General features: G+C 35.7%; 1 protein-coding gene across 3 annotated transcripts in view; it reads left to right on the top strand.

Moving 5' to 3' along the window:
• Positions 1 to 26,696, top strand: part of LOC119983858 (serine/threonine-protein kinase ATM) — a 47,155-nt gene that overhangs the window by 14,032 nt on the left and 6,427 nt on the right. For all 3 annotated transcript variants that reach the window (XR_005464765.1, XM_038827587.1, XM_038827588.1), the window contains 43 exons: positions 866 to 993; positions 2,614 to 2,770; positions 2,887 to 2,933; positions 3,007 to 3,070; positions 3,199 to 3,273; positions 3,944 to 4,063; positions 4,256 to 4,441; positions 5,683 to 5,804; positions 5,901 to 5,970; positions 6,176 to 6,303; positions 7,071 to 7,212; positions 7,321 to 7,458; positions 7,640 to 7,738; positions 7,827 to 7,873; positions 8,119 to 8,311; positions 8,398 to 8,619; positions 9,219 to 9,290; positions 9,699 to 9,768; positions 10,754 to 10,871; positions 10,988 to 11,111; positions 12,486 to 12,626; positions 13,234 to 13,335; positions 15,313 to 15,360; positions 15,447 to 15,551; positions 16,537 to 16,623; positions 18,557 to 18,874; positions 18,985 to 19,100; positions 20,352 to 20,418; positions 20,494 to 20,568; positions 20,984 to 21,106; positions 21,418 to 21,582; positions 21,657 to 21,755; positions 22,548 to 22,699; positions 22,803 to 23,004; positions 23,093 to 23,140; positions 23,259 to 23,342; positions 23,597 to 23,680; positions 23,969 to 24,049; positions 24,672 to 24,758; positions 24,835 to 24,897; positions 25,049 to 25,189; positions 25,276 to 25,332; positions 25,504 to 25,563. Coding sequence is in view for 2 of the 3 variants with exons in the window: in XM_038827587.1 (XP_038683515.1) it covers positions 866 to 993; positions 2,614 to 2,770; positions 2,887 to 2,933; positions 3,007 to 3,070; positions 3,199 to 3,273; positions 3,944 to 4,063; positions 4,256 to 4,441; positions 5,683 to 5,804; positions 5,901 to 5,970; positions 6,176 to 6,303; positions 7,071 to 7,212; positions 7,321 to 7,458; positions 7,640 to 7,738; positions 7,827 to 7,873; positions 8,119 to 8,311; positions 8,398 to 8,619; positions 9,219 to 9,290; positions 9,699 to 9,768; positions 10,754 to 10,871; positions 10,988 to 11,111; positions 12,486 to 12,626; positions 13,234 to 13,335; positions 15,313 to 15,360; positions 15,447 to 15,551; positions 16,537 to 16,623; positions 18,557 to 18,874; positions 18,985 to 19,100; positions 20,352 to 20,418; positions 20,494 to 20,568; positions 20,984 to 21,106; positions 21,418 to 21,582; positions 21,657 to 21,755; positions 22,548 to 22,699; positions 22,803 to 23,004; positions 23,093 to 23,140; positions 23,259 to 23,342; positions 23,597 to 23,680; positions 23,969 to 24,049; positions 24,672 to 24,758; positions 24,835 to 24,897; positions 25,049 to 25,189; positions 25,276 to 25,332; positions 25,504 to 25,563 (4,827 nt within the window). In the remaining variant the exon portion in view is untranslated. The remainder of the gene's footprint in view (positions 1 to 865; positions 994 to 2,613; positions 2,771 to 2,886; positions 2,934 to 3,006; positions 3,071 to 3,198; positions 3,274 to 3,943; positions 4,064 to 4,255; positions 4,442 to 5,682; positions 5,805 to 5,900; positions 5,971 to 6,175; positions 6,304 to 7,070; positions 7,213 to 7,320; positions 7,459 to 7,639; positions 7,739 to 7,826; positions 7,874 to 8,118; positions 8,312 to 8,397; positions 8,620 to 9,218; positions 9,291 to 9,698; positions 9,769 to 10,753; positions 10,872 to 10,987; positions 11,112 to 12,485; positions 12,627 to 13,233; positions 13,336 to 15,312; positions 15,361 to 15,446; positions 15,552 to 16,536; positions 16,624 to 18,556; positions 18,875 to 18,984; positions 19,101 to 20,351; positions 20,419 to 20,493; positions 20,569 to 20,983; positions 21,107 to 21,417; positions 21,583 to 21,656; positions 21,756 to 22,547; positions 22,700 to 22,802; positions 23,005 to 23,092; positions 23,141 to 23,258; positions 23,343 to 23,596; positions 23,681 to 23,968; positions 24,050 to 24,671; positions 24,759 to 24,834; positions 24,898 to 25,048; positions 25,190 to 25,275; positions 25,333 to 25,503; positions 25,564 to 26,696) is intronic.

The raw sequence follows: 26,696 nt of genomic DNA, 5'->3' as shown, positions 1-26,696 counted from the left end.
GGATGGGTGAAGATATTGAAACAAAGAATTAGATTTTAGATGGAAGAGAACAAATTAGGGAAAAGGGAAGAACTTTGAGAGAGAAAAAGAGAGAACTTTGGTTGTTAAAGTATAATTTCAATGTTCGTTAAGCGTGCCTCAACACTCTCAATGTATTGTTTTTATCTGCAATCCTATAAACCTTACGCTAAAATATTAAAGAATAGCCTATTATAAATTATCTCATTCCTTAAAAAAAATTATATTTTCTAATTTTATGCCTGAAATAAGTTCATCTAAAATCCTTCAATGCTGATCCTCAATACGTTTGTGACTTGGAAAGATTTAAATTAGTAATCATGCATGCAAATCCTAATGTATCTGCTAAAATGGAGAATTTTATGCAATTCTTTGACTATGTGATATATGGAGGAAGAAAGTGAAAATGCGTGCACAAACCTTCTACAAGCTGAATGATGTTATTAACTTAATTGTGTGTTGTAGACCTCATATTGTAAGCTGCATCCACTGGGGTTTGATCTTGTATTGTAATAAAAAATGAAAATCAATTTGGCATTTTCGGATAAGTTATTATGATGTCGACATAGCTAGGATGCTAGAGTTCTTTGCAACAAAGTTGAGATTGTTTGCTTTTTTCTCTTTTCATTCTTCTCCCTTATCTTTTGTAACTTCAGATTCCCCACATCAAACATAAGGTTGTTTCAACAATATATCTTCAAGAATTCTATTGGTTTTCTGTTCATTTTATTTGGATAACAGGAACTCCTTGTATCTTATTCCTGTTCTCGTTCATGCATTAATTCACTTCCTTTTCCCCATTCTCCAATTATTGGTTGTGTAAATGCTGCTTTGCTACTCTTTGCAGGCAATGATTGAGAGGATGCTTTTGATGCTTCGAGATCCTGATTATCGGGTTAGGTTCTTCGTGGCTAGACGGCTTGGCATTTTATTTCAAACGTGGGACGGCCACGAGGAACTATTTCAGGATATTTGGTGGGTTTCACTGCAAATTGCCCCCTTCCCCCTTGTTTTTCCATTCCATCCAGGCTATCATTTATACTTTTTATTAAATATATCTTTAGTATTCACTCTTCAAAAAAAAGGTCTCCAATATTTTAAAACATTTGTGAGTTTTTGTTTTATTGTCAAGGCATCAGCAATTCAAAGCTCATTCTTTGAGTCTGTTTATTCGAAGTCATCCTAATAATCAGAATATAGAAATTCTTCATCTCATTGGTTTCTCTCTCTCTCTCTCTCTCTCTCTCTCTCGCCTTATCCTATTTGTCTTGTTCTCAATTCATGATAATCAGAATATAAAAATTCTTCATCTTTTCGGTTTCTCAGTTATTTTTTTCTCATCCTATTTGTCGTGTTCCCAATTAATGATAACATTTAGAACTACTACAATGGCATATCTGTGGTGATTTACTATGTCTATTGATTTTATTTTCATTTGAAACTTTATGCATGGTAGTTGCAAACTCTTTAGGAGTTATTGGTTGTAGTTTTGAAATTCTTTGGAATGTTGAATTGTTTCAATCTCTAGTTCCCCTCTGCATCAACCCTGAACTTTTCTTTTTAATAATTTTTTTTCCTTTGGTTGTCCAGATCATATGATCTTATTTATTGGTCCGGTGTTGGGACACCGGTATTCTATGTTATAGAGGCTTATTATTTTGCAGCATGGAGCTTGTTAAGATTAGTTACTTTGCCATTCAACCCAATAAGTTCACTTGTTGGGTTGGGGCGTTTCACATTATTTATTTATATTCTAATTCTCCTCCTCACGTGTCTGGATAATCCGACAGCCCAACACGTGCACAACAAACGAGGTCCAACACTAGGAGCTCTCACAAAGGCCCACACTTAGGGCAACAATAGATTGGGGGCTTTAAATTGCAGAAGCTAAGGTTTGAACCCAAGACCTTCTGCTCCGATACCATGTTAAGATTAGTTACTTTGCCATCCAACCTCATAAGTTAACTTGTTGGGTTGGAGCGTTTCACATCATTTATTTATATTCTAACAGAGCTATTTCATGCTTTTTGTTTATTTTCAGTTTTATGTCCTGCTTGTGGCATGATTTTTCGTCTTTTGTATGATTGATATGGTTTGGTGCCGTTTATTCAACTTTGTCTTTAGTGTTATTAAAGTTTTATATCTCAATTTACTTGCCTTGTGAGGTTTGTAAGTGTGGAAATTAAAATATCAACGCGAACTAAAATTTTTTTGACTATGTAAAGTTTTTTAAATATTTGATTCTATAAAATTTAAAATTCGTCCATAGATCTATAATTTGAATTTTATTGTGCCTAAAAGTTATGACAATTTCCTTCATTGCTCTTAATGACTGAGGCTTCTGCCTAAGTCTCGTGTCTTAAAAACTGTAACTCAAAGGCATGCTGCCTTTACTTGGCTTCAAGTCCCAAAAGATAAGGAATATTACATCAAAGCGAGAGAGTCGTATATGATGTCTCAAGTCCAAGGAAGTTCAAACTATTACTGTTTCTTAAAGACATGGATATCTGACATAATATTGTGATGCTGGAATCTTGTATTTTGTGGTTAGACTTTGACCTCAATACTAAAACTTTTAGCTTGTCTACTTCCCAGTTCCAACTTTGGTGTAGTATTGGTGACTGATTGTAAAGGGAACCTTGTTTCTGCTAAGGAGGTTATAGCTGCTGGTCCTCAGTCACAGCCTATGATTGAAACTGTTATTATTACGCTTATGCATATTGCTTTGCATAGTGAGGAAAGTGAGTTTCAGGTATTTCAACTGCCTGTTCTGTGAAGTTCTTCCTCACACTTAACTCATTTGACCAATTAACCACATTCTCGAGTTCCTATGCTTCTAATAGTATTGCATATTTTTGGCACATGCAGGCTGTTTTCATGATATGTGTGATTTCTGCCCTTGATCCTTGCCACAGGTATGGTGTTACACTGTTTTTTTGCTTATTCATCCTTTTGTTTGCTTCTTTGACTAATTATTTATTACTTTAGGGCATTGGTGGAAATTGTACTTGATAATTTGTCTCGGGAGCTTCTTTATGAAAGTAGAATAAAGGTGATGACCGTCACCCTTATGAGATTATGAGATATTTTGATAGTCGTGGTAGATAAGATTCCTTGAGACAAGAGTGTCCACTATTTATTCATGGGATTCATGGATCTTTTATTTTATATTCTATGCAGTATTTGGAGGAACTCATGGGCTCGATTATTTTTTCCTGGGTTGCTTGTGGCGTTAGTTTAGTTGCACTTGCTGAGGTAATGTGTTTTTTTATCCCCACTGTGAATGTCTTAATATTTATGGTGTTTATATCACTGTGAATGTCTTAATATGTTTGTTTCTATCACCATGAATGTCTTAATATTTATGGTGTTTCTAATAGAAACTTTCTATCACCGTGAATGTCTTAATATTTATGGTGTTTAGTTGCACTTACCGAGGTAATATGTTTGTTTCTATCATGTCATAATGGAAAAATTCAATTTCTTCGTATTCATTGAAGTATGGAATCTTTCCATAATAGACAGTATAATCCTAAGTTATGTGACAAACTCGGCTAAGAAGTATGTGCAGTGTTAGGGTCATTCCATTTTACGTTCTGTGTTTCATGTTTAAATTTCATCTGTATTAAGTGTAAATTCTAGAATCTTGCCATTGTAAAGATGGCATTTGCCATCCTTATGTTGTTGCTGACATGCTCAGTTCAGAAGTATGATAATGTCATTCCTGTAGTTCATGGGATGCAAAAGAGCATATTTTTATTTTTTTAAGCATGAAGGAAAATATTGGTGTTTGTGATATTGACTTTCCTTCTGTGATTAGGACTGGCGCTATCAGTGCACAATCAAGATGAATTTTCATTTCTTTATTACTGTTTCTTCAATCATCTAGGTTGGGGGTGTCATTTACCGTGATTGTTCCCTGCAGATAAGACAGCTGTTTGTATCAGATGCAGAAACTTGTTATTTCATGCAATATTGTTGCCATTGGCTTCTTCCAGCTTTAATTCTTCATGAGGACAGTTCCAACCTGAATTGGGTGGCTAAGGTAGGAGTTGTTTGATCATAGAGTTGGAAAATCATATGGGGTTTGGTAATAAGTACTTTTCAGATGGCTTAAGAAAGAACTTCCCCTACCAGTGAAGTTTATGTGGTTGTTTCTGCTTCTGTGAATTCAGGAAAGTGTTTATAGATTTTTCATATATTTGGTTCTCAGCTGACATTTTTTTTTCTATTGCAGGTTGCTTGCCAACCTTTGGCAGTTCTAATTAGAAGCCACTTTGTGCAATTATTTTCTGTTTGTATGGCCTTGCATTGCAGTAGAAGATCTGGGTGGGAAAAGGGGGCATCTATTCTTGAGGGTTCAATTTTGCATTTAGCTGAGATATCTGAAGTTCAAAGAGACAGACTCATAAAGAAACATATGGTATGCTCCTTTTATTTGAATGATGAAACTGTTGGTTCAAGTTGTATGATTTCTGAAGGGCATATTTTGCATAGTTTCTTAGAGATATCAGAAAGTAATAATTTACATTGATTGTTCTTTCAAACCCCATTTAAACGTAATATATGGAGTCTGTTGCGCAGACGTTGGTGTTCAAATTTGGGAAAAGTTTAAATGATGTGGAAAGAAAGTGGAAAGGAAGAAACTTGATTGAAATCATCAAAGCAACAAAGCCACAAGAGAGGATACAACTTACAAGGGGAACCAAGCTCTAACCCTGAATTGCTGGAAGCAAAACAATGTTCAGAAATGACTAAAAACTGCCCCTCTACCTACCCAAAAAGATGTACCCAAAAGGAACAAGCTACTGTTAAGACAATTCCCGAAGTGGACATGAGTACTTAAGATATTACAACTAATATAACTCCCTTATAATAACAAGTAAAAATCAATTAATTCAATTAGGTAGTACATCAATAAATTCTCATTAACTATGGAACACATCACTTGGTGTCTCCAGTCCTACATAGAAAGCCTTCGTTTCAAATTTAGATTCTTCTTTTCCCCTATCAGTTATTGCTATCTTCTTGTGTAGTTAAGCAACAACCCTAGCCAATGCTATGGCTTTATTGATATGGTCGTTTGGTAACCCATACTACCTTACAGGTATGTGTATGTCTAAGCGTTTGTTGTGTCACCCATTATTGTAATGTCTTGTCATCCAACCAACTTCCCAAATTACACAGCAGAGAATGAGTTACAGTTTTTGCCAAGAACTGTTGAAAGCGCTTCCTATTTCTCTCTCTATTATTTTCTTGCCACCCGGTTTTGAATTTCTTAAATTATTTTTGTCATTATTATCATTTTACTGTTTAGAAAATATTAATAGTAATGTTATGACTTATGAGGAACTTTTTTGACATATTCAGGAGTATTTAAGAAGCTCATTATACATTTTAGATTGAGTCTTTCTGGTATAGGCTAATAATTGATTTATGTCCCCCAGGCAAATAATGTAAGAGAGTACAACCATAACTAAGTATGTGTATATGGTACAGAACACAATCTCTGGTTTGAAGTTGCTTGGCTCTTGGTCATTGCTTCCGAGTGGCTTTTAATTATATCGTTTCATTTATCTTTTTTAAATAATAGTAGGGAAGTATTATGTATCATCTTACTGAATGTGTGTATGTTTTTTATATTTGGCCTTCATGTGTATACAGGTATCTATTGTGAGCCACATCTTCTCTCTCACCTCTTGTATGTCAGACCCTGCTCTCCCATTCTTTTCCAGAGATGTAGTGGCACGTGGTATTCAGACGGTTGTTGATGGATTTGTGGACATGTGCATATCCTTCTTAACATATTTTCACTAATTTGCTTTCCTTATGAGTCTCTACAGTGATCCTGAATTACATTTGTTCTCATTGAACATGTGTAGGGGGGATTGTCATGCAAGGGTTGGCGTTATAGACAAGATCAACATTTTTCGGCCAGATAGAGTGTTTATGGTGATTATAAATTTCATCCCATAGGATTCTACATTCATGACAAGTTTTAATTTCCTTTTCAATATAATAAATTTCATCCCATAAGATTTTACATTCTAGACAATTTTTAATTTCCTTTTGAATATGGGGATAGGTCTTTTTTTCCACCTCAACCCTTTTCAACGGCAGTTCTGTGTTTTTATTCTTTTGTTCCATGGTTTTACAGTTCATATTAGAAATGCATTACAAAATTGAGGCTGCAATGCATCATAGGCACAGATCTCATCGATTGGCAGGAATTGAGGTGCTGGTGCATATTCTTGGGCATAGGGCTGCTATTTCAAGCACTTCTCGGTAAGTCTGAAAAGTAAACAACTAAACACACGTATACCTAATGTTTTTGGTCTTCATATCACTACATCTGAAAAAAATATTGATTCTGTGGACTTACATTTGTTCAACTTTTGATTTTTGTTGTATACTTTACAGCTTTGTGGATTATCTTTTAAAGTATACTTCCTAATTAACTCAGTATTTTAGTTGAGTGTTTCGCTGTCGTATATAGTATATGTTTCAAATAGTATTTTTTTTCCTTACATGGTAAAATCCTGTATGAGTGAGTCATGACTAAGCAGAAGATGTGGGGAAGTCAAGCGAGTACAAAAGGAATAGGAGGGAGATGCAAAAAAAAAAAAAAGGAGAAAAGGAGAATACCAAATATATGTGTTTTATGTTAGATGTCGAGAGAGAGAGCGATGCATGTTAATTTCTTTTTTGTTTCTTGTCAACAACCGGAAAAAATTTCGGGTCGATTGGTTGGCAATCTCAAATTCCAATTCTGTTTTTGTTAATAAAAATTATGGCTGCTTCTCCTTGTTCTCTCTCACTATTTTTTTGGTTCGTATTTAGACTTGTTGATGTTGTAGGCATGCCCATCTGTTATATAGATTTGTATTTTTCATGTGTATGTATGAAGTACGTTCTTCCTGATACATTCACTCGTTTATTTCCCTTTTGTTCAACATTTTTATCAAATAGTATTGTTGATATCCATATCTTTAGTTCATGATGTCTTCGTTTTTGCTTCTCATTTCATTTCATTTGTCTCTGAGTTAATGCAGTTATCTATTCAATTTGATTGGGCAATTCATTGGTTGTCGTGCTTTGCGAGATCAGTGCTGTCGTATAATTTCTGTGTTATTGGAAACCTGTAGAAGTAACCTATCCCCTGAAATAATCAATGTCCTAGGGGAACAACTTCAGGTATGTTTTTCCTTGTGTAATCTGCTCTACTTTTCTGTACCTACGTGTTTTTCCCCTCCTGCTTTTGACTGAATATATCCATATTGTCTGTTTTTTTTTTTGCTTTAGTTTTTGGTATCAAAATTGGTCGAATGTTGCATTCAGTCTGAGGGTTCTGTAAAACTGTCTGGCACTAGATCTCAAGCTTTGTCTTTGCTCCACCAGCTGACAGTGTATTCTGATCCATCTCTTCATGAGTATGTCAGAGTACGTTTCTCTATCACCTAAATTATAATCATGTCAGTTGTAAGCTGGAAAGTTGATACTAAATTCTATCAATATTATTTTGTGCATTTTTATTAGCATCAATGGTTCCTTTCACTTTTCCATTCTCCCTTTGAACTTTGCGAGAGTTACGCCTCTAAGATATGCTATTTCTCTTTGGCAGGAATTGGAGCCAATTCCTGAAACTGATCTCTTCAATGAAGTAAGGAAATTCCATCAGGATTTATGCCAGACTTACTCCACAATGGACCATTTACTAAAGGTAGTTTGACTTCTTCTTTTTTTTCTGCCCAAAAATTGTTTTACGTGGTTCTTAATATAATTAGGTTTTATACTCGTCCTGGTTTCAGTTTGCAAGGAGATCTACGTATCTTCCACCAAGGTTACTTTTGTCGAGGTGATTCTCCTTCAAATTTGAGTTCATTGATAATTTAATTTTGGTTCAGGGGGCATAATCATACTTGACTTTCAAGAATATTGGTGTCCACTGGAATACTAGAAAATTCATTATCATAAGCTTAAGTATTTCTAACTATTAGATTTCTAAAATTCGAAAATACTAAACATGCAAATTGGAACTTTGTATGGTACTGCTTTTTACCTGATGCTGAGATGCGTCACCTAATTATTTTTATTCTGAAGTGTCCAAGGTCTGCATAAGAAATTATTAAGGACAGAAAGTTCTCTAAGGGAAAGGGAAGCAAAATATCTTGTGGAAGATACTGACTGGTACCATGATCATGAAATCATCCATGCAATTTGGAGTCTTGCTCGCATGTGTAGCTTGGATGATGCTAATGATATAAGCTCACTGGTATCGGACTTCATTTCCAGGGTATCATTCCAAGTTCTCGCAGTTACTGTTATCAGAATGTTTGCATGTTTGGGTCTGCAGCTTCTTTATGTCATATGTGACTGCAGGTTGGCATTGGTGACCCGCATTCTGTTGTCTTCCATCTGCCTGGAGACTCTAGTCACATGCATGTTTGTGGACCAATGGATCAAGATGGTCCTTCTGAATTCAAACTGCACATGGAAACTGTTGTATCTGAAGAACTTCTGGTTGCACTTATGAAAATTTTGAAGAAGTATCTGATGGATGATTCTGTTAAGATAGTTGATTTGACATCTCAAGCTCTTCGGGTGAGTCCGTAGTTATCTATTTGGCTTCGCTATTTTGTTTGGCTAATTTATTTGTATTCGATTCTTTGCGGTTGCCTTATAGCTTTTCTGTTAACTAATGTGAAATACTATCTTCTCAGCATATGAGAGAGAGTTCTTTTATTGCATGAGATTACAGCGCAGTTGCACTGGGTACCATGAACCAGATTCTTGGGTTGCCAAGCGCAAGTGCAGAGTGATCTCATGCAAGAATTATATAAGTTTAGGACTGTCTAGATCACCTGTCCATGATGCCTGCATAGGTTAACTTACATAATAATAACCAGTTGTAACTGGTGACTTCAGTGTTGTATTTGCTACATGCTCTGAGTCAGTGTGTTGATTAATGATAGTTGAATATCTCAAGAGCTATATCTGCTCTCTTTCTCTTCTCCCACCCTACCTACCGTGCCCCCCTCCCCCCTCTTCTGCCCGTATGTCCAAATGGTGTCCCTTCCTCTAGGAAGAAGTTATTTATTCCCTCATTTACCATTGTAATGTTCAAATGAACTTTCTTTGATTAATTTGTACGAGTTGGATTTTTTATTTTCAAATGTTTTTTTTGATGTCCTTTAAACCAGGGAATACTTTCGACGGAAAGGGGTCAAAGAGCTCTCTTGTCATTTGATTATTACGAGAGGTCTCTTGTTGAGGTTGGTATTTTGTTTTTATCATTGTAAGTATTTCACCGTGGTGGTATTTCATATTTTTAAGTTCCTATCTTACAAATGGGACATGCAATTAAGTTAGTAATAAGGATATACACATACTTACAAGTGGAACTGATAAGCAGGTACTTCACTGATTAGGAAATGAAACATCACAATGATAAATTGATCTTACTTTGAAATACTCTCATAAATGTTCATATTTGGGGTTCATTGTGTGGAAAAGGTGCTTTTAACTCTCTCTTTTACCTTCTTTGGCCACTTATTTTATATGGTTACAATTCAAGCATATTGTAAAGAACTGTCAAAAGGCAATAGTTCATTCTTGTGTAATGATGTCATGTTCTACATTATATTGCTAGTGGATGAGAGTTTTTGGGTCGTTTTATACAGGTTCACTCCAAGGGCGTTAATGTCGAGTTGGTGGAAAAGTTACTATTGGATTTGGAAAGAAGGTTTATAGGTAGACTTTCTAACTTCTTGGTCCTTTTTGGGTTTTGTAAATTCACTTTCCATGTTTATGATCCCATTTCTTTTAAGCTAATTTCATGTTGAATGCCTTAGCTCCATGAAAAACATAGCACAACGTGATTGAAGCATACTTAAAATCAATTGGATTAAAGTACCTCACTAAGAGAAATGTGCCTTAGATTTTCATAAATTGCACGGTCCATCAAGTTGGTATGCTCACTGGATGGTGATCAATTCTGCAGTGGCACTGCAGGCAGTGTTTTTTTCCCCCCTTTCATTATGATAAGTGTTAGAATATGTATAAATGATGTGGAATGCCCCAACCCAACGAGATAACTTATTGGGTTGAATGACAAAGTAACTAATCTTAACATGATATCGGAGCAGGAGTTTTTGGGTTCAAATCTTAGCTTCCTCAATTTAAACCCTTATTTGTTGTTGCCCCAAGTGTGGGCGTTGTGTGAGAGTAGCCCTAGTGTTGGGCCCGTTTGTTGTGCATGTGTTGGGCCATCGGATTGCGCAATCCACATGCAAGGAGAGTGTTAGAATATGTATAAATGATGTGAACTACCCCAACCCAACAAGTTAACTTATTGGGTTAAATGACAAAGTGACTAATCTTAACAGAAGGTATAGATTGTAATAATGTAATGTTTATACTACCCAATGAAGTATTTTTTAATGATTACCGTTGAGGAAAAGAAGTGATTGGTGGTATATATATCTGAGAGAATCCTATTGGGTGGTTGCTTTTCCAAATTGCCTGTAAAAAAATCCCCCTTTGGGGATATTTGTAAGAGATTTTGGTTCCCATTCTTTTACACTTCGATGAGTGCTTACAAACATACATATAACGTATGTTTTTATATGTTCTTTAATATCTAGAATATAAACAAGAAGACAAAAGAGAGCTATAATGTTGTTTCGTTACATGATTTATGTGATGAATATGAAGTGATTCCTTAAGTTGTTACCAGCTGAGGAAATTTCACTGGAGAAGTCTACGGTATGGGAGACCCATGGTAAAACATTTGAGAAGTGGATGTGTCCGCTTGTGTACTCGTTGATTGGCTTCTGCAACGATGTGATCCTTAGGTACTATCTTGTCGCATTTTTTTTTTTTAAATGTGTGTGAAAATGGTCGTGTATCTTGGGATGTTATTCGTGAGGTTTGGTTAACTTAATCATGAGCTCGATTGTTCGTCTTTCAGATTATGTCAAGATATTGTGTTGCTGAAAGCTGAAATTGCTGAGCTTTTATTGCCAAGTGTGGTTGTCAATCTAGCTGCAAGAAAGGATATGCATGTTGGTCTTCACAAGTTAATCTCTATGCAGGTTAAATATTTTCCTACTGTTGTGGTTATTCACTTGGCTACGTGTTGTCCTTTCATACCATCTTGTTTCATGACCAGATTTTTGCTTTATGCCTTAGTTTTGGAATTTTAAATTAATATTAAAGTTACTTTATAGTCCTTTGTTTTCCTACCACTGCCTATGTTAAGTTTGATTTGTTATCACTGCATGGAAGGATGTGGAGTAAGCAATTAAAGGGCAAGCGGTAACCAATGTAAGGATATGATTGCTATTTATGCTTTATAATCTGTGTTGCTTACCGTTGCTTGACTGCTTAGCAACAAGCTCACTACCCATCTGGACTTTTATTAATTATCATTGCATGAGAGGCTATATCTTGAACAGAGGCTCGAGAGTAAGCCGTAAACATAATAGTGGCAACAACAAGAAAATTGTGTATTTTTTTTCTTAGAAAAAATTCTGGTGGTTGCTGTTACTTCGCCGGTTAGCAATGAGCAGCAATATGATGTAACATTAAAATCGGGATGTTAAAATGGAAGGGTGACAGTAAACGAAAAATTCAGTAGAATGTATGTGGCTGCAATGGTGGGGGCAGGGGCTTTAATCCCTAGCCCTATTGAATAATCGACAATAAAGTATGTGATTCCAACAGAGAGGGCCAAGATGGAAGTTCTCCTTTCATGGTTGCTTGATTTGCAGTGCAATTCAGTTGGAAGCACCATAAAGACATTGGAAAGCCAACAGAAATGCAAACTCAAAATGAAGACGTGAGAATCAACCATCAGAAATCATATGGCTTTACATACCTATAGTTTTTAGAGCTCTCAATGTTGGGGATGTGCACTTCAACTAAATTAGCATGTAAGAAGTCGGTCTAGAAAAGTAGATGATATATTGTTTCACCATTCTGCTTGCACATATAACAGTACCTCTCCATTAGTTGCGAAGCAGTTAGAATTTAGAAGAGGTTAGTGTCCAACAGAGAATGAGATTTAGTATGGACCACTGTAGTCCAGAAAGCTCTGTTTGGTAATGAATATCCGTTGATGTTTGAATGATTCAATGGGATTGGTTTGTTGTATAGTGAGCAAATGTCATGCAGTGGCAATTTGAAGAAAGTAGGCAGTCTACTACAGAAATTACAAATCCTTAGTAAAATTTAATGTAAAAATTATCCGTTGAAACTAAATTAAAACAACAGTTCAATGAGTTTAGTAGCTATTTAGAATAAAGAAATTATGGCATTGCCTGTCAAAATGATCACTAACAAATTGGACAATTTATTGCTTGGACATGGTTGTCTTGTGGCAACTTGGTCTTATTGCCTCTGTCAACTATGAAGTCTTTCACTTCTTTCTGGTGCTTGTCTGATTATTTTTTTGTTAATATCTGCAGTTACAGGAACACATATTTACAGGGTCTAATAAGTTGACAAAATCGATTCAAGTTTTCTTGAATGCCCTCAATGAATTACGGTTATGCCATGTCATGGAAAGGTCTTCTTCGTCAGTGCCAATGAAGCGGGAAACTTCCAAGGCAAGTGCATTACTCTACCTATTAAATTGTTTTTATTCGTTATCTGTGAGTTTATTTGTTTTGTTTTTTTGCTTTGGCTTTTTGTTTCTGCGGTGGCCTTTCATTGTTTTGTGTATTGATCAATATAGGCGACACATACAGGGGTACACAACTATAAAGGGCAATTAAAGCAAATAGTTTTGGTTCTGGACTTTATTCTTGTTTCTCTATTTATATATCATGCCTATGGCTGATGTATGATTTTTAAGAATGAGATGGAATCTGAAGCCATGTAGTTGGGATAAGTCATGTTGATTTTTGTCCTACATAGATAGCCATGATCTTATTTCTTATTTTTCTTCTGAATAGTGGCAGCTATTAAGACTTTATCTACTCATCATTAGTAACCTTTCACTTTTGTGACTGCATAATATTTTTAACTTTTAACCCAAAATTCTGTATCTAGATGGAAATATCATAAATATATTGGGACATATTTTATACTGGTTCAATGGTATGTGCTTTAGCTTGTCAAATTCTCATTGTAAGTGTTGCTTCAATAATTAATGCTATGGCTGTGAATAGGTATTAAATTTTGGCAATCTAATTATCATTAATGGTTTGGCAGCCCTCTAGCTATAGCTCCAAGTCTCGTTCTTCGTATGCAAAGTCTCGAGATGTAGTAACTTCCTCTAGTTCAATGGCAATATCCACTTCTTTATGGGAGAAGGTACACTTTAATGCATTCGAACAAGTTTGAAATTAATATTTGAATAATATAAACCATTCTTTATGTTTTGATCTGGAATCAATTGTTTATTCAGAATCTTTGATTTGAATACACGTCCACGGTTGAAGAATAAGTTTGAAATCTGGACATTGTGTAATGTTGTCATTCTGTTATAACAGTACATATCCTTATGTCGATCTTCAATTTGGAATATTATAACATCTGGGTGAATGGCTCGGTTCTTTTTTTTAGATGTTCTACTACAGTGTTTACTTTTAAGAACATATTGGAGGAGTTTTCAAACACGTTAGGCCATATGGGGTGGTCAGATGGCTTTGATATCTATGGAATGTATTAGTCAGAAAATATACTTCTACGTTTTAAACTCGCAATCAAGTCTGTATAATGTTGTGCACGCACATTTTGATATGTATGTGAGTTTCAGTGGTCTGTAGTGCTTGGACTCTACACGGTCTTGAAGTACCTGCACTTGAAAACTTCATTAACTGTATGGTTGTGAACACTCAAATCACTCTAAAGTAAAGGAACGTCTGCCAGAAATTGATTAACTGATGATGGGCATGACTGAGTCTGAGCAAGGGTTGTGCTTATTGGTTTACTCTCTTACACTGGTTTTAGAAATCCTTAATTTCCCTTGAAATCTCTTTAGAAGAATATGGTGCTCGGGAGTTTGACGAAAATCTTTGCAACGTCTCTTCCTAAATCTCTGGAATCAGATTCCGAGAATATAACTTTTTACCCTCCAAATCTGGGATTGAGAATATAAGTAAAACACTAAATGCAGGATCCTCCATGATCGTGTGCATAATTCCGGCAACTTAAGCATGGACTTGATGTTTGGTATATTTTGAGAAACAAATTGAAGGGTACAAAACTTTCCCCTAATTCCTAGGTCTGAAATTGGAACAGAATTCTTGAACTTCTGAATCGAACAAAACATCCTGAATCTTAGGTAGGGTCGGATAAACTCACCTTCCCCTCTCAGTCTCTTAGGGCAAATGCAATGGTGAAGTGGTATTGGGCCAACAAAGATGTTGTCTTTTGCTGATGTGGCTGTATTGTAAAATGTGTTTTGCTTATGTGGCTGTATTGGGATAAGTGTTTTGCTGATGTAGATGTATTGATATTTAATGTTTTGGTGTAGTTTTGTTGTGGATAATATGGAGGAATGGAATGTTGTTGGGTTGGGTGGAAAGGGAAAGTGTGTGGGAAGAAAAAGTGTATAGAAATTTGTGTTTTGCTGATGTGGCTGTATTAGAATACGTGTTTGACTTGACTTTTTGTGTAATAGAGGTGGGACCGGGCCAACAAAAATGTTGGCCCAGTAAATTGTTTCTTATTGCATTTGCCCTTAGCGAGCGTGTATCAGTCTCACTGAACGTGTAAGGAATCCCTCCTATTACATCTTTGCATAAAAAACTCTCTTCTTTTCTTTTTGAGGCAAGCAAGCAAGCCAGCCTTTAAATAGAAGTTTACAATAATTGGTTTAAGGAAACATTAGGATTCTTAAACCTGATTGATCTAGTCGAACTTAATGACTTAAAAAAAAAGACCTAACTAAAAGGGAAACCTTCTCCACAAAGGACTCCTTGACTCTTAAAACAATTTAAAAGAAAAACAAAATTAATGGTCCTCCTGCATCAGGGATGGGACTGAAAGGTGAAAGAGAATCCATGTGATGCCTACAAAAAATTTTGATTTAAGATTCATGTCACCAGTTCCAACTATTTGTAAGAAGGTTTGGTGGTGCTATGATTGGTGTATGGTTCACATGTATGCTACTAGGCTAACACTCTTTTTAATGTATGCTACTGCGTACTAGTGAGAAAAAAAATGCTGTAAGAGTGATTGTGAAAAGAATTCATGAGCTGTGCATGAAAAATACTCATATTTAGGCTGGTTTAGATATATAATGTTATGTTATTTGTTAGAGTTGATGTTATTTTGTTTTTCCAGGTTTACTGGCTTTCCATTGATTATCTTGTCATTGCTAAGTCAGCAATTGTGAGTTTCATAATCTCCTAAATTTTTTAATTGTTACAATTCTGGAATTTCCTTTTGCCACCTTATGCAAATGTGTTTTTTTGCAGAATTGTGGTTCATATTTCACTGCTGTGATGTATGTGGAGTATTGGTGTGAAGAGAATTTCGATGGCCTAACACTAGGGAGCCCAGACTTCTCCCATATTGAGACTGTAAGTTACTTGCTCGTCCAGATATGTAGTTTTACATTTAATTGAAGGAGCTGATCCTCTATCATAGATTGACATGAACCTTGGTGCATTAGCTTTAGTATTTCTTGCTAACTGCAATTTCCAGACATTTGCTTAGTAGCAGTCAATAATGTTTAGTTTCCCTTTACATGCACGTTTCACATGCTGAAAGTGCCTTATATTTAAAATGTCGCAGATTTGGTGTTGGGTACCCTTGTGAATTTTTACGGTGAGATTTATGGTGTTTTGTTGACTTAACATAGAAAGATACAGTAAAGTGGAGAGGGTCTAGGAAGGGGCTTCTTCCTCATTAAACCCTTAGTTGGAAGATTAGAGAAGGAACGTTGGCAAGTTTTTTCCAAACTTTGTTTAGAAGGCTATCTGGAAGACCGTAGTACCTTCTAAGATTACTTTGTTTCTTTTGAGGCATGTGGAATGGATCAGGGAACATGGATAAACTACTGAAAAATTGAAATCCTGGTAAGTAGATGCCTGGTTTGCTGACACTGGTGGCTACTTACTTTCGTGTTGTGCTTGGACCTGCTGCCCATGGCTGTGCATTTACTGTCTGTTATAGTTTCATGCGGGCAGATTCTGTAGTGAGAGAATTATGGGCTTGGAGTGGTATAAATTAATACTAGTAAGTGAAGAGAAAAGTGCTTATTCTTTTCAGACAAAAGTTTTATATTGGATGGTACTTCCTCTTGATCTTAGGATAAATGGTTCAATGGTGGTGATCATTCAATTATCTTCACAAGGTCATTGATATTTTTGTCCCCTTCTTGAAATTGATTTATTCTTTTTGTACTTGTAATAACCGCCTCGGTGCTTGTTGCTTTTATTGGATATCTTTTGCATGTCAAAAGAAAATGTCTTGCCATAGTCACTCTATATTGTGTATCTGGTATCTTAAGGATATTTATACTTTTAACTCCACCTTTCATTCCTTTTGTTTTATTCCTGCTAGTTGCCAGATCACATTGAAATACTCATCTCAGCAGTAACTCAAGTTAATGAACATGACAGTTTGTATGGAATTATCCAGTCATATAAGGTAAGTTGCTATATTCTCTACTTTGCTAGAATTCCTTCTCTCTCTTTGGCATCTTTGTGCCATTTGTTTATAAAACCCAACCAAAAAAAAAATTCTTCTGGTTCTTGTTAAACTTATTGGGCCCTTAACCCAACCCCCTAAAAGGCCTATTAAGGAGTTGAAGGAACCCTCAATTTAAACCACAATACAGAACCCAATTCAAACGATGTGGTATTTCTCCAACATCCCCCCTCACGTGTGGGTTGGTCCAACTCCGAGAAGCCCAACACGTGAAAACCCAAACCTTGCTCCGATACCATGTTAAACTTATTGGGCCCTTAACCCAACCCCCTAAAAGGCCTATTAAGGAGTTGAAGGAACCCTCAATTTAAACCACAATACAGAACCCAATTCAAACGATGTGGTATTTCTCCAACATCCCCCCTCACGTGTGGGTTGGTCCAACTCCGAGAAGCCCAACACGTGAAAACCCAAACCTTGCTCCGATACCATGTTAAACTTATTGGGCCCTTAACCCAACCCCCTAAAAGGCCTATTAAGGAGTTGAAGGAACCCTCAATTTAAACCACAATACAGAACCCAATTCAAACGATGTGGTATTTCTCCAACAGTTCTGACTATTTGAAAGAAGTTGGAATTGGAAAGGCTTCAAAAAAGCACATCCTATTTTGTTTGCAGGGACCTAATTTCTTATTGGAGCTATTATACTTGGTTAGGGACTTGTCTTCTTCATTTTCTGTTAATCTAGAACTATAAATATTCTTCGTGTTTTCTTGAAGTTAAAACCAAGATTATTCAAAATAATCTGTAGAAAAATTTCATCTTGACCATTGGGCGACTGTATTATGATGTTCTCAACAATCCTCGACCTGGAGGATAGACATCAATTATCCTAAGTTGTTGCTCACATTCCAAAAAAAAAAACCTAACTTGTTTCATACCCAAAAGGTGTGCGAGCCAGAGCTTTGTTAAAGACATGTCCCAATTAAATACACTGTAATAGGTTATTTCACTTTAGTCAGTCTCTTGTGAAATGACACTTGGCCTCATGTATACTGGCCTAATGATTGTAAAGCGCAGTCATTGGTTTGTAGCTAGAGAATCTTATTTCATTTAAATGCTGCGTATGTATATGTTTCCACTTCTGCAATGATCTCACCACCACATTATTTTGTAAGTAAGTGGGTGGGGGACATGGGATTCAAACCCACCACCTCAATGGGGTGAAGTGGCCTCTAACCACTGAACCAGTGTTTGAATCCCAACCACTGCATTTTTTTCTTACTTTTCTCTTTACTGGAGTACCTACTCCACATGTGCAATAACCAAAAGAGAATCGTTGGACTTAGGATCACCTTTGCAATTTACATTGCAGAAACCTGGTATATCCAATGGTTGACACTTTTGGACAACATACCTCAACCTTGGACTTCTTTGAATATCAGATAGTACTACTCGCAGCTTCCACTTATGAAATTCAGATATAATATCTACTATAAATCGCACTGTTTAGAAAATCAGACATCTTAATTCATACAACATAAAAAAAACAAAAATGTGAAATAAAAATCAAATAGAGGTATAATAGCAAGCCTTTACAATAAGGGTTTTTCATGTTTGTATCATGTTCATTCTTCTTTGCAGCTATATCTATATTTGTCCATGACTAAAAAGTTACAGAAGTGCCCATGAATAAAAAGTTACAGAAGTGCTCATTCAAGAACTCTCTGCTTGCCATTAACCATTTATGATAAAACGCTAAAACACTCTCTTTAAGTTTCAGATGCTGACATACCAAAAAAACTGCAGTATAACAAAGCGGTGTTATGCTAAGTTAGATAGTTTTCAAGTTGATCCTATGTTGTATCATAAATTACGTGCAGTCTCGCCATTCTGTTTGAATTTTTTTATTTTATGGTGTTGCTTGTAACAGATGACTTCTCAAGTCATTATCTTTGAGCATGAGGGCAACTGGAGCAAGGCCCTTGAGAATTATGACTTACAAGTAAGGTCTGACGCAATGCTGCAAATGGATGGTGGTTTTGGAAATATGTTGCTAGAAAGTAACCAACCAACATCCTACCTATCTGCTCCTAAATTGGAAAATGAGATGAGGCAGAGGAACTCTTACAAAGGGTTGATCAGATCTTTGCAGCATATTGGTTGCACCCATGTTCTGGACTTCTATTGCCAAGGATTGACCTCTAGGAAGCAGCACTTTCTGTGTGATTTAGAGTTTATTGAGCTGCAGGTTTTCTTTAAAGAATTATTTTGTTTATGGAGGGAGAATCTATAATGTATCCATCCATTTAATTCAGGCTTTGCTTAACATGTCCTGTAATTTTCTTTGCTCAAATGTAGTATGAGGCTGCTTGGCGCACTGGGAACTGGGATTTCTCCGCAATTTACGTCGGTACTTATTCTTCTCAGTCTGTTCAACGTAGTAAAAGTGGTCATTTCCACGAGAATTTGCACAGGTAATTTGAACTCTTTTGGGCATATTTGCTCTTACCTTGCCATTTGCAGATGTACTCATTCCGTAGCAGGTATGGATCTCAGGAATGTCTCAACCTATGTTTTGCCTATTGAAATCAGAATGCAATTGATAATTTTTTTCCATGATTCAATTTTCATTTAGACTGTCAATTGTTTATATTGTTAATTGTTTTCTCTTTATCTTTCTTCCTCTATCTCTGTGTGCGAGTGTGTTGTTCAGCTTGTCAATTCTACCTTGACTTTCTTGTGGAAACACTTAAAAGTGTCAACATTAAGTATATTGTCAAGATATGGACGAAGATATAACATTATCCTAAAAGGAATGAGAAAATACGTTAGAAAAGAAATATAACCGAAAAGGAAGGTGAATTTTGGCCAATGATTTTGAATCAGAAAGACACTAGAACTTGAAGGTCTAAAAAAAATATCACTAATATCTCGGTCGTGAAACACCGTGGTACAATTTTTGAATCTAGTCACTTTTAAAATGAACAATAACTTTATACACTGGATAGATAAGTAATTCACCAGAATTTTTAGTCTTAAGACCTTAGAGTCTAACATGTATACTCGTAAAAGTTAACGTCTTCATATTTGAATATTTGATCTTGATAGTGTGAGGACATGTGGCGCAGTGGTAGAGTTGCAGGGCTGCAACCTAGAGGCACACATTCAATTTCTGAAAATAAACTCTCCACAAATTATGTGGGGGCAAGGTCTGCGTACATCTTGCATGTCTCTGACCCTGCCCATTGTGGGAGCTTTGTGCATGAGAGTTGTTTACTAAGGACATGCTAAACCTCTAAAAGAGAAAGCAGAGATGGGGTAACTATGACGAAACCTACATATTCCATGTGTATCTTGATGGAAATAAATATGTTGAAAGTGTTTTATTATAGTGTTATGACGTAAATATTGCTTGTTCTGACTGGTTGTGGAATGTAATTATGGAGTACATGATCATGATTGTTGCTGAAACTTCAAAAAAAATTAGGGAGGGAGGCCTCAACATTGTGATAACATGACATTCAAACAGAGACATGCAATATCTTTTATTATCGCCTGATGTCAGATTTGTTATTGCAGTTAGAAGTGTTAATGGATGGTCAATATTCAATTTTTATTCTGATTTATTTCTGTAATGCACCTCTAGTAAGTTGTCTAGACAGTTGTATCTTTCTGTTTAATCTGTATCTTACACAATTATTATTATTGATGGGCTGGAACAATAGTTGTTTGAGAGAACTGCAGGAAGGAAATTTTGATGAATTTCATAAAAAGCTGAAAGATTCAAAGCAGGTAAAATTCTTTTCTGTTTTATTCACACTGACAGGCTGTTTTATCTTGTGATTTATTATGTTTCATCCATGCTAGGAACTTGTGCGATCTGTGTCTCATGCAAGTGAAGAGAGCACTGAATATATCTACTCAACAATTGTAAAGCTTCAGGTACATTAGTCCATTCGTTATTACTCTACGTGGTTTTATACAGTTTATTTAAATCGTATAACATCACTCCAAGAATGCATTAGTTCATATCGTAAGCCAGAGTATAGTTTATAAGGGTAGTGGTTTAACATCTGGAAAATGTAGTAGTAATGATTCTGATGGAGTAGATAATATCTGCTGATAATCATTGACAGCTGTTACAAAAGTTTATAAACTTGAAGCCAGCAGCCAAAGAACTGGATGGTCATGACATTTGAATCATACTTGAAGTTTTCGAATTTATAAGCATATCTACAATGCCTTGAACTTTAAATTTCCATGAAGCCTAAAATAGTTGAAGACGTATGGCCTTGTATTTCTCAACTCACTGAGAACTACAAAATACCTCGCTGGGGTTTATTGAATCCTTGTGCAGATACTTTACCATCTTGGCATCGCGTGGGATATACGCTGGATATCATCTCCGCATGAGAGTGTAAAACTCTTTCCAGAGAAGCAAAACAAATTGGCAGAGCCTCTTGTTCCTAGCATGGAACAGGTATGTATGTATGCGAGCATGGATTTGTCGTAACTTTACTTTTCCAAATGCTGGTTATACCACTCAGTTCCTTAATGTACTTTACGGTAATTAGATATCCAAGATATAAGCCATCTTGTATGCTACTTCTGAACTATGGTTGTGTCATATATTGCCTATTTGCATCCCTTTTATTTCTAAACCTATTTGTGTCAAAAAGTAAACAGTTAATACATTTTCTCCATGTTGTCACAGTTATTATTCTTATTGTTATTTTAGGTTGTGATTTGTAATTCTGGTTGATTCAAGTTAGTTTCTGATTGTCAATGTAGTTATCATGGCTAAATATGGATTCAAGCTCCATTTTAGAGCGGACACAGTTGCATATGAACTTGTTAGAGCCGTTCATAGCATTCAGGCGAGTTCTACTCCAAATCTTGAGTTGTAAGGACTGTACTGTGCAGCATCTTTTGCATTCTGCATCCACTCTTCGTAAGGTATCATCTGCTTTGCACAACATCAAGAAACCTGGAGTTAGTATCACTTTGTGATTTTTTTTTAAATGTTACAGGGCTCTAGGTTCTCTCAGGCAGCAGCAGCATTGCATGAAATTAAGCTCCTCTGTGCTGGAGCCGTGGACCAACACTCAACTTCATATTGGCTTGGAAGGGTACTAACTTTTTCATTATTGTTTCCTTATTTTCTTGAAATCTCAAGAGTTTGTGCTATGAGTATTTAAACATATGTTTCTTCTGTTAATAGTAAGAGGACGAAGATAGTCCAGATCAAAGAATTTGGGGAGGACTGAGAAATTTTGAAATTTTGTGCTTACTACAATGCTAGAACAAACGTGCTATATGATCAGTGCATAGAAATGGTTACCATCCCATTCAACAAAGGACTTCTCCAAGACAAAACAAAATTACTTGATTGGTTGAGCTTAATGCCTAAAAACCATGCGAACTTATCGGAATCTTATTGTTGGTAGTTGGTACACATTCAACTCAAGAATTTTTTTGTATATTAATTAATTGATCACCACAATATCTGAAAGATTTGCAATTCTATGCTTTTGACTAGAAAACTTGCAACCATTACGATTATCTCTTCATTTGCATGGTGCATTCAGAACATGCTGCTAAAGCATTTTTATTTCTTGGTTCTGTAAGCTCAAGAACCTTGCTTTTCTTATGACTTTTATGCGTCATTCAATTGGTTCTATTTGTTAATATGCTATGATTAGTTCACTACTATGCAGTCGATTTTTTAAGTTGTCTTAAGTAAATCTTGAGTAGCTTATTTGTGGTTTCTGTTTACATATACTTGTTGTATATGACAGTTTGCTTTTATTGAGCTCTCAGTTCCATCAACTCAAATCTCTTTGGTCTTTTGCAATTTCAACACCACTACTTTGTCTATATTCTGGTACAAACTTAAGTGGTATCTAACTGTGCATTGGCAGCTTGAAGAAGCAAAGCTATTACGGGCTCAAGGTCAACATGAAATGGCTATTAGCCTGGCAAAATACATCGCACAATATTGGCAATCAAGTGAAGAAGCTTCAGATGTGTATCGGCTGGTTGGCAAATGGCTGGCAGAAACTAGATCTAGCAAGTAATAAAGTTTCCTTTTGTCCAATAAATTGAGTTGTAGTTGCCTTTTTTGTTTATCAAAAATGTTGATTCTTCCGCCCAATGTTTGTTTAACTTGCTTGCAGCTCAAGAACTATTTTGGAGAATTATCTGAAACCTGCAGTTTCACTTGCTGAAGATCACAATAGTGTAGACAAGAGGGCCATTGAGAGACAAAGTCAAGCTCAATTTCATCTTGCGCACTATGCAGATGCTCTATTTAGGTCGTATGAAGAAAGACTTACCTCTAATGAATGGCAATCAGCAATTTGTTTAAGGGAGCACAAGGTACCATAGTTTCTGTGTGTGTGTGTGTGAGAGAGAGAGAGAGGTGAGGTTATTTTCCAGAAGCTTCATGTGGGTCTTGGTTCTGCAGTCTAGAGAATTGGAAGCACTAGTAAGGCGACTAAATAGTTCAAGAAAGGTAGTCCCACGCCCATTTAACTTTGTATCGTTGAAGATGCATGTGTATCATAGCAACATTTGGTGCATTTCATGATTCTGTACCCTTGTGATAACATTCTTATCTTCGATACTTATAGGCAGAGAGGGCAGAATATCAAATAAAAATACAAGAGTTACAAAAACAACTCACAATGGACAAGGAAGAGGCTCAAAAATTGCAGGTAGCTTTTGTTTCTTCATATTTTCATAGTATGATAGAATTGTACACATGCAAACATACATGGAATTGGTTTATGTCTAAATATTTGATGTTATTTATTCCCAACACCATTCTTATTTTGATCGGAGTCATTTAAATGGGTTCCATGATAAGCTAAATATGGTTTCTGTATTTATATTTATTGGTAAAAATGGATGTTTTTAATAATGATATATCTGAGTAAAATTGTTTTGTTGCCTTTGTCCAACCTTTCAGGAGGACAGGGACAATTTCCTTGGCCTAGCACTGGAGTGGTATAAACGCTGTTTGGTCATAGGTGACAAATATGATGTAAGAGTGGTATGTATAGTATCTTATCCTGCTGAAGATATGTATCATACACTTGTAGTGTAGAAAGGTGGTTACTAACAGGGAATGCATAACATTGTTAATAACAATTGCATTTTGAAGTTTGTTAAATTTATTTTTTCGTATATTCTTATGGAATATGGACTGGAAATATACTTTGTAGTCTAATTGCCTGTAGAAGATTCCTTGGGGATTGTATTAGTTTATTTTTTCGAAAATATCTATATCCTGTTAACAGTTGAATCCAATGTTTTTGAGGATTAATATATGTGTTTGTAGGTGTTTCGGCTAGTTTCATTATGGTTCAGTCTCTCGTCCAGAGAAAATGTTGTACAGAGTATGCTTAACAGTATTGATGAGGTACGTACTACATATTGGTGAGGTACATATTTGATGGAATTACTAGTCAATGGTTCATATTCAAGATGCTGGAATCATAATTTAGAAATTGGTGTTGGATATTCCCTTGTTTCTTGTTTATTAGTCCTCCTTTGTTCTGGCGTATCCTTTAGTGTTGTCCATATTGAATAATGTCGTCATCAAAAAGTCTGTCAACCATTTGCACTTGAACTTTAAAGTTAATGGTAATGTGGTTGAAATAGATTTGCAGTCAAACTGAAATTGTTATGACCTGGCACAAAATTTGCGAGGTGCTCTCCTCTTTCCCTATTTTTGGTTTTTCCCCTGAAAGGTGCCTCTCCAGTTTAAATACTTGGTTCTTCATATGTATATGTACTATGGAGCATTCACTCTTTTTATTTTTATTTTGGTAAGTCTGGAGCATTCACCTCATATAGAGTGGGGGGTTCTGGGGTTCTCAGAGAAATTATTATGCCCCTCCCAAAATATAGAACTCTAAAGATAACTGGGGAATAAGATAACTGTTTGAAATACCATTGAATTTTGTTTTTCTGTTTTGTTTTGTTTTTTTTTTGCGTTTACTTATACCTTATGATCAATTCCCTGTTAAAATGCACTTCAGGTTCAGTCCTATAAATTTATACCATTAGTGTACCAAATTGCTTCAAGAATGGGCTCAAAGGATGGGCTGGGGCCTCATAGTTTTCAGGTTGTGAACTGGGACCTTACTTCTTTGTTAAGAAGCTGGTGTTCTTTGATTTTTTATAAATTTTTTGAATTTGCAGTTTGCTTTGGTTTCTCTTGTGAAGAAAATGGCAGTGGACCATCCACACCATACAATATTTCAGGTATTTGAGTTTCTGTTCTCAATCGACGTGATGAAAGAGTTTCATAACTGCTACAGGAATGGTTTCTCATGTCTATGGATGAGGCTTTGACCTGTATGTGTGAATATGCTTTTCCGATAAGTAGTTACTTTCCTAATATCTTTGATGCTAGCTTCTTGCCTTGGCTAATGGTGACCGCATCAAGGACAAACAGCGCAGCAGAAACTCATTTGTGGTGGATATGGATAAAAAACTTTCAGCTGAAAATCTCTTAGAAGAATTATCATCATATCATGGAGCTATTATCGGACAAGTACCTCCTACCATTGTTTCTTGTTCATTTTCTTTTCATTCAGTGAGCTGGGACTGGCTGATGTTTATTTGTATTTTTTTTACCAGATGAAACAAACGGTCGAAATCTATATTAAACTTGCAGAGCTTGAAACGAAGCGGGAGGTTAGTCAAACAGTTTCAAGAACCAACCCAATTTTGGTTCTCCCATTGTGTTTTTCTTCTTCTTGTGGTGCCTTAGGATTTCTTAATCAGTATAAATATTTTTGAGAAACTAGTTGAGAACTGCTCAAACCACTTTTTCTTGAAAACTACTTGACCAAATCAAATAAACAGGACACCAATAAAAGGGTAGCAGTACCAAGAGAAATCCGCAATGTTCAACAGCTGGAGCTTGTAAGTACATCATTTCTATCTTTAATCTGTGACCTTGGGATTTTCTATCAAAATTATGATTAAGAAATAATTGAGATGTATTGCAGATAAGTAAGTTTGTTGTTGATTCTGTTATTCTAGCTTTAGCTTTCTCAAGTATGGTTAATGCCCTGTTCCCATCTTTGGGTTAAACAAATACTCTGGAGATGGTAATTAAATTTTAAAAAGTCTTTGTACAAAGCTATCATACTGTGATATCTCTTACAAGCTATCAAACTTGCTTCATGAAGTACAAAATATTTAACTTCTTGTAGTGGCTTAGTGGCATATAACTGTCTTTCCATGTTAAACCAACCTGCAATACATGTCTTCATCTATATGTACTGTTGTGCTCATGCACTGACTCGTAATATGAAATATTTGCTGTGGTGTCTGGATAAAGTTTCAGTCATTATCGTGTATCGACTGAAAACTAGTTCTGGATGTTACTCCTTTATATGATATAAATACAACAAACAGGTCTAGGTGTTCTAGTGCTAAAATAGTTGATAAAAGTGTAGTAGGAGATGGTAAAATGAGAAGATATAGATGGAAGCAATAAACAAGGATATGCGTGCTATAGAATTAATGGAGAGCATAACTTTAGATCATTTGCCCGTAACTTTAGATGTTCATAACTTATTTTCCTTGTGATTCATGAAGCCCACCTGAAATGTTTGGATTAAGGCCTGACTTATAATGAGTTTGAAATTGAATAACCCAAGTCTTTTTGGTGTTCGCTTTTGTAAGTGAAGACAAAGTACCATCCTGACCATTCCCTTTATCAATAATCTTTTCTTGTATAATAGCTTACGAAAGATTGTTATGGGCAAAGGAAAATGTCTTTTGTTGGGAAGCAGATGTTCATATTTTAATACTATTCCTTGTTTCTTGAAGCAAACAATATAGACCTGAAAAAAGCAGCAACAAAATGTAGATGGAAAAAAATCGTATTCTAATGAAAAGGAGGACTTAAATTAAAATATCCTTCTACAGGAATTTTTTTTTCTCAAGAGGTTCAATGCTCTCAAAAATAAATTCTTGTAAGGGATTGAAATAATCCTTATATTAAGGATATGAAACCTTGAACCTTTTCGTTTCTTTTATATTTTTCA

This window comes from Tripterygium wilfordii, chromosome 18, assembly GCF_013401445.1.
Source record: "Tripterygium wilfordii isolate XIE 37 chromosome 18, ASM1340144v1, whole genome shotgun sequence".
In the NCBI taxonomy this organism is placed as follows: domain Eukaryota; kingdom Viridiplantae; phylum Streptophyta; class Magnoliopsida; order Celastrales; family Celastraceae; genus Tripterygium; species Tripterygium wilfordii.
This window is presented reverse-complemented; position numbering and strand designations above follow the sequence as displayed.